This window comes from Caenorhabditis remanei, chromosome X (genome assembly GCF_010183535.1).
Source record: "Caenorhabditis remanei strain PX506 chromosome X, whole genome shotgun sequence".
Classification (NCBI taxonomy): domain Eukaryota; kingdom Metazoa; phylum Nematoda; class Chromadorea; order Rhabditida; family Rhabditidae; genus Caenorhabditis; species Caenorhabditis remanei.
Window position 1 is genome coordinate 5,463,484 of NC_071333.1, and position 7,468 is coordinate 5,470,951.

Below are 7,468 nucleotides of genomic sequence, written 5' to 3' on the forward strand. Positions count from 1 at the left end.
CTCCATGTTTTTACAATTTCCTGTTTAATTGTGCCAGTTTGATAGCCAAAGTAACAACACAAAACATGCGTTTGCCTGAATAATGTACTAAACGGGTCGTCACGACACATTCAATGACATGATGAAACTCTTTGGTTGTTTCTAGTTTACCTAATAACTGTCAGCGTTGGCACAATTATTGTAAGTGTTGTAAATCCAGTCAAAAGATTAATATAATACTAATTCACTAATCCTTTTTAACGGGATTACACAACCTCTATACCTGGCTCTACCAGAAGATTATGTCTCACTCTTATTACCCTTAAAATGGAAAACTAATTACGCTGCGAGTAAATCGTGAAAGGAGGGGAAAGTGTCGCGGAAGAAATAAGATGTAGATGATCTTTCATTCATCGAAAAAGGATAGGGATAAAAACCTGTGGTTTTGTTGATAGTTTCTAGAAAAATGTTTGAGGGAAAGGGAAAAACTTGATTTGATATAAAAACTGAACCACAAGGTAAAGACTACTTCAAAAAAAAACAACTAATTTGTTGTATTGGTTCATGGATTCCTCCAATCTAAAAGAAAATGATAGTTACAGTTAGCAAAACGGAAGCATTTTGATGAGGAACGCTAAACATTTCCTTAATTATGTTGTTTATTTTGTTGTCGTTTATTCTAACAACTCGCTATTTTGCTCATTTTCTCAAAACTGAAGGTTACACTTGCAGCCATTGTGGGTGCTTTTTTGAAACTTTTGAACTGTTTTGTCAAAAGCTGGTCGCAATATTGCACTGATATAAAATTATAGTTATTTTCTGCTTGGGACATTCACATTTTCTCTATGCGGGGAATCACGAGTCTCAATACTTAATAGCCACCCTATAAATGAGTGGTGTGTAAAAATAGAGAGAGAGAACAGGAAGAGCCAGTTGGGAGACAGCTGGCGGGAGTAACTTATTGAACGTATCTACGATTAGAAGAAGTATAATCTTTTTTAGAATTGAAATTGAGATTCGTTTGTTGAATGAAAAACCTCATTTTCATTTTGAGAGAATGCTGATGATCTTCAAATGGGTTTATATAAAGTTATTAAACGGAATCAGGAACCAATTGGAAAACTAAATCACTTGCGCCGTGTTTGTTTTAAAGAATTTTTGATAAATCGGGTATAATTGAGTTTCCGGCCAAAACAGTTTATTTCGGATGTACATATTATCAATGGTTTCATGTTTTTGAGAAGTACATGACAGCGAAAGTTATTGTCAATCCAAAAACAATATTCAGATATTTCTGTTAATAACTCATACTTTAAAGTGAAATATACAATTCCTGTCAGACGTCTTCAAAAATAAAAACAAGAAAAATGGTTTTCATTCTGTTTTGGGTTTTTCTTTTATAATTTTTGGTCTTCTACTTCATGCCAGGTGTCCAAGATTAATAGTTTCTCATTCATCTGGTCTCACAATGCTTCCCCTCTTTTGGTGCTCATCTTTTGGCTTGTTCACACTTATTTTTCTAGCTTTCCATGAACCATGTAATAAAAATGAAATTACAGCTTTTTTCTTTTTTGTTACTGGTTCTGGGTGATGAATTCATTCGTCGCCAGGAATCTTTTGAAGTTTCACACAATATTACCGTGTCTTGCCGTAGTGATTATTTCTGCACTTTTGGAGTCGTCGTCGAAGAAGATTAGTGAGTTTTCTATTATTCATGCAATTTTAAATGTTTGGTGCTACTGTTATAGTATTGGGCACAATGTCATTTTTCGTCTTCCATTTCTCTGCTCAAAAAGTGGGAAATTGCAACTTGAGATAGATTCCCCGTTTGAAGAAGTGGATAACATCTTTCAAGTAAGTGTTTGCCCTCGAAGAGTGACAACGGTTTTTCGAGACTTGACTTCTCTTATTTGAAGAATTTTAAAGAAAACAATTGAAAAATAGTCTATAAGACGTGATGAGGTTTTGCAGTGTTCAATCTAGATTTTATTTCATTGCAAATACAATGAAAAATTTCCTTGTCGAAATAATGGTGATTTTCTACAATAACCAGATTATCATAATATTCAGGAATCATTTGAATCTGGAATCTTATTATTTCACAACTGTACGACTTCTGCTGCCGTGCTTCAAATGTTCCACCCATTCGAAGAAGTTAGACCAAACAACACGTAGAGTTTTAAATAACAAACAAACGAAAACCATAAAAATCTTTTCAGAATTTTCACTCAAAACTTGACAATTAATATTTCTGATGTTGGAGACCAAGATTATCAGCCAATGATAGAAAACGATGAAACCTTCCAAGACATTTCCGAAGCTGTTAAAGAATGGATGTATAATGGAAAAGGCGGGGGCAGATCTAAAGTGGAAAACAAGTTCAGCATGAATCTATTCACAATGAGTTAGAAAAGTCATAAATGTAGTGCACATACAAATGGTTAAACATTCTAGTATCAGAAAGCATAATTCAGCTAATTTTTTCTGTCACGTAGCTTTATTTATTACTGATCTTAATTTTTTTAATTTTTATTCTTGATGAAATTTATTCAGACGGTTAGTCATGTCTTCAAACTAACAATGATTTCTAAAACCTCTCGAAATACTAGATTTTATGAGAAGCCCCTCCTTTTTTTTTAAATGTTTTTGAAAATCATATCCATCATTATTTAAAGTTAAACGTTGTCCTATTGATGGAACCAATACTCGCTCATCACAATTTTTTCTTTTCTGCTTTTTTTTCTTTTCTGACCCAATGTTTCTATAAATGTTTTACACAGCTCATTGAACACGTGCTTTGAATTATTCTAGCCACGTGGTTTTAAAAAATTGGATATGCATTCTTTTATCATCCAATCCTCTTTTGTAAATGTCAAATTTTTAAATTTTTAAGTGTCAACTTGTTCTTTCCATTCTGTTTTGGTATCCTATTTACTTTGAATAATTCCAATCTTCACTATTGCGTTTGAAGTAATTTCTTAATGTTGTTCACTCAACAAGAAAAAAGAAAAGAAAATAAAACAAGAGAAGACGTCACCAGAAAGAAGAAAAGGTGGTTATAACTACGATTCTCTCCTCTTATTGGTATCCTCGAGTGCGTGGTTGTCATGTCTTTTCATTTTCCACCAGAAAAGAGAGACGGAAAACAAGTGTGAAAAACGAAGAGATTAGCCTGACCCCTGATGGCTGCTCAATTTTCTTCTTAACACCACCATTCTAATTTTACAACGCCTACAGCGTTTCCTAAATGTTCAAGATAACTGAGGTTTTAGACCACCCGTTTCTGTTATTAGCGTGTTTGCACAATGTTAAAATATTGATAAAAACAAAAAAAGAAAATGAAACGTGACATCTGTTCATTTTTTAAAAGAATCACATAGTTGAAGTAGGATCACATCAAATTTTTATTCGTGAATCAAGAAAACATGGGTCAAACGAACATCATTATTGGAGCTCTATAAATCTTACTTTTTTTTCGCAATAATAGCACAATTAACAATAAGAAAGAAAAACAGCATTGACTAATAAAATATCATGTTTCATTGTTTTCAATCAGGAATAACAAACTTTAGAAGGATGGACTTCATGCAGAGCCTATCTGATGGTTTACAATTGGAATCTTGTGGGAGTGAGTAACAGAAGATTGGTCATCTAATAACAAATGTTGAGAATGCGTAGATCCCATTCAAAGTTTTATATTTTGATTTGCAACTATTTAGCCCATATTTTCAATAAAAAAATGTGAATCTCTTGTTCATCAACGATTTGTTACTCAGTTTGAATGATATTCCTCACCTGCATGTGGCTGCCTATGCTGATGATATTAAAATCTACTCTCACCTCCCGTCCAGTCTTCAAGCAGGCATTGATTTAGTCTCTACATGGGCTGAATCCAATTTCTTTCCTCTTGCTCCGTTCGTGATCTTGGCTTGCTTGTTGAACCTGATCTCAAGTTCCGTGCTCACATTAATCGAACCGTGGCTCTTGCCCGACTTCGTTGCTCCCAGATTTTAAAATCCTTCAAGTCTAATAATCCTGCTTTCTACTCATTCTTGTTTTTTTTTCTGCCTTTCCCCCTCATCTCATCTCTCTAGACTTCTGGAATCCACCCTCTGAGTATACTCTAGAAAAACTCTCCAGCGTTGCAACATCTCTTTCTCTTCCTACTCGCAACGTCTGGAACTCCTCTCAATGCACTCCATTAGACACCGTAGACTCAAATCCCAATTACTCTTACTTTACAAATTCATTGCTGGCGCATCTCACTTCCCCTGCCTTAACACCTATGTCAGACTCTCAAACTCTCCCAGAAGACCCATGGCTCTTGTCTATTTATCTCCTCCATCTGATAACTTTTTCTCTTTTACTGTTCCGTTTTGGAATGCCATTACCTACAATGTAAATATTTTTCTTTCTCCCTCACAATTTATTATTTTACTTGATTCCTCAATCACCCGGTTCTAATATTTCTTGCTCCCTTCTTGTTGCATAATTAACAGTTTTTTTCTATTCCCTGCCTTTAATTGCCTAGTTCCTTTAATTCCCCTTGATCTCAATTCCATATCTCAGTTCTAACCCGTTGTAGTCATTTCAATTGTTTCCTTCCCCCCGTTATTCTTTTTATGACATGCACCTTATTAGTCCTATTTTTTTTTCTTTACTTGAGACTATCTCGTGAGGGATATGTTTCAAGTCTTCTTTGTATCTTATACATAGTCTCTTATCCCTTGAAGTAAATAAATAAATAAATTGACGAACAGAAAACTGATGTTTTTTTTTCATGCAACTGCTTCAAGTAAAATATAAATTTCAGGTAACCGCTCTCTCTGATTACGTGAAACGTCAAAACAGTCAATATAGTAAGTTTGCAAAAAAAGGTATTAGAAATAGTAGCTGAATTTCTCTATAATAAATTAGTTTAGGCTCTTGAGGAATGCAAAATGTCGCGCCTCAAAAGACGTGTCACCCAACGAGAGAACATGTCACCCAACGCGGAATACAAACGCGCTCCGCTGGACAAGGTCCGCGCGCCTCTCTTCCACCAACAGGAAGGACACCACTCATTATAGGAGAGAGGGACCTTTTGGTTAGTGACTTTTCTCCTTTCTCTCTGCATCAACTCCTTTTGTGATGTTTTTGCCTATTTTTATTGATTTTGCCACCAAAATACTCTTATTTTCATAGTTGTAAATGCCCGTCCCGCTCCGGCCCTGTTTTTTTTTTTCAAATTTTGATGATTTTTTGAAACTTCTTCTCTATCACAATTTAAAACATTTTGAAATAATTGAATTTTGAATTTTGCCGCCAATTACAAGTACGCTATTTTTTGTCAATATTGGTGTTTTAACTGTTTTCGGAAACATATCATCATGTTCCTATTTTTAACTTTGTGATCAGACTCATATTTTCAGCCGCCCATAGAATCGTCTCCGACCGGTAACTTGACAACTTGCGTCCCATACATACACCCAACAAACGGAACTAGTTTCTAGTCTATACTCAACCAAACAGCTGCAATATCTTACATTTCGCGCCATCAAAGGATTTTACTTGTCTTTCCAGAATGGACCATAGTTTGAGCTACCGTAAAGTGTGAGTTTTTCTATTTTTTCATTGATCTATATGTACTTTTCTAGCAATGCTTTGTCCCTGCCACCCGGCACATTGATAAACGAGCACTACGAAGTGAAGAAACTTATGTGCCGTACACGACTCACCGAGGTGTATGAGGTGTGTGACAAGAGAGGAGATGCAAAATGTGTCCTGAAAGTTCTTGACATCAACAACGGTTCATTTCTTGTCGAGTCTAACTGGTTGGAAAAGCGTCGCCGCGATCGCGGATTCCCGTATTTGGTTGAAGCTTTCAAATCTGAAATTAATGGAGAGAAATACAATTGCATTGGTAAGTGTCAGAGAAACAATGTATAGTTAACAGGGCCCGAGTTGGGTTTCAGGGTAATTGTACAAAACAAGCCATAGTTTCCAGATTTCTAGTAGATGTTTTTGTCAATAAGTTCCATTTTCAGTCACATCGCACGAAGGCGAAAATTGGATCGAACTGCAGAAAAGAAATGGCAACATCTCGATTGCCAACACTCTGCGCATTGGATACAAACTGTTTTGTATGCTGGACGATATGCACCAGAAAGGATTTGTTCACAGAGATATCCAGTTTAGCAACATTCTGTTCGACCTCAACTACGGAGGCGTGAGTTTTATAATATAGTTAATTCAACTTCAAGACCAAACGTTAAGGACATCGATATCAAGCTCATCGACTTCGAACACACTGTCCAACATACACCCGCTCCTGAATCCATTCGCTTGGCTGGTTGGTACAGGAGTCTAGAAGTTATCGAAGGGAAGCCATTCACCGTGTTCGATGACTACACTTCTCTCGTATGCTTGTTGATGCACTGCCAAAACATCAAACCATTCGGAAACTCATGGGATACCAACTTGCAGCTTAAAAGACAATTTGTAAGCATTTTTGGTATCATCAAATCATTTAAAATTCAATTTTCAGAACAACGCTCCTATGGCATATTTCCCTGAACCAAAGACTGAGTGGATCGGACGGTTGTACGAAGAAATTAAGAACCAGCGCACAGCTGGATATGACAAGTCAGCCATCATTGAGATTTTCAAGAATGCATTGGCAGGCGTTTCTCCACAATCTCCTATTAGCTACACGTTCACCAATGGTCTCTTCTACATTGATTGAGTTGAACTGAAACAAACTAACCTCCCATTCTGCTATACACCTCATACATTTCATGTACCATATATCGATTTCTAACGTGAAAAACTAATTTATTTTGTGAAATAAAGTACTAACCTGAATGTTTTCAAGTGAACAATTTGAACTTTGTAAATTGCTGGAAACGAGCGGTGATTGATAATAACATAAAACAATGCTCTTAGAAGATTTTTTATTTTAAGTTGGATTTTAAAAAATGGTAAAAGTGGCTCCTGTCTGATGAGCAAAGGAGACACGTGGAGCAGGATCCGAAAATGGGGCTAAAAAGAGTTAAAATAATTTAAAGTTCCAAAAATCTACTCAATCATCCTTTTTTCATTGTTTTTCATCATGAAAATTCTCCCCTGCTCTTTTAAAAACTATTTCAGTAAAATATTAACGCTATGTTTTTATAATACTTTGAAAAATGAAGAAAAAGATGGTCATGTAGAGCGAATTTTGGGCACTACAAGATTCTTCATTTTTTAAAGAACAATTTCAGGAGCCCGCCTTATTAAGACGCTCTCTTTTCCATGGGGTACTGCATCAACCAAAAATATCGAAAGTTCTAAAATATTTACACTTACCACTATACTGTCGAGGATAGACATGGAAAAGGAAGGTAATGATAAGAGCGAGAGAAGGTCAAGGAGCTCGGCGGCTGTCGACAGAAGCGATTGTGAAAAAATGTTTGAGAGTAATCGAGGACCCATTGAAAACAGGACAAGATAATATTTATAAAGAGAAAGA

At 35.7% G+C, this 7,468-nt stretch overlaps 1 protein-coding gene across 1 annotated transcript; it reads left to right on the forward strand.

Annotated features, from left to right (window-relative positions):
- Positions 1-5,542: 5,542 nt before the first annotated feature.
- On the forward strand, positions 5,543-6,703 carry GCK72_023040 (uncharacterized protein; the record flags this gene model as incomplete). The annotated part of the gene is made up of 5 exons (XM_053735197.1): positions 5,543-5,571; positions 5,616-5,881; positions 6,006-6,187; positions 6,235-6,459; positions 6,506-6,703. The coding sequence occupies 5 exons, from the start codon at positions 5,543-5,545 to the stop codon at positions 6,701-6,703; spliced, it is 900 nt and encodes a 299-aa protein (XP_053578763.1).
- Between the last annotated feature and the right edge of the window lie 765 nt (positions 6,704-7,468).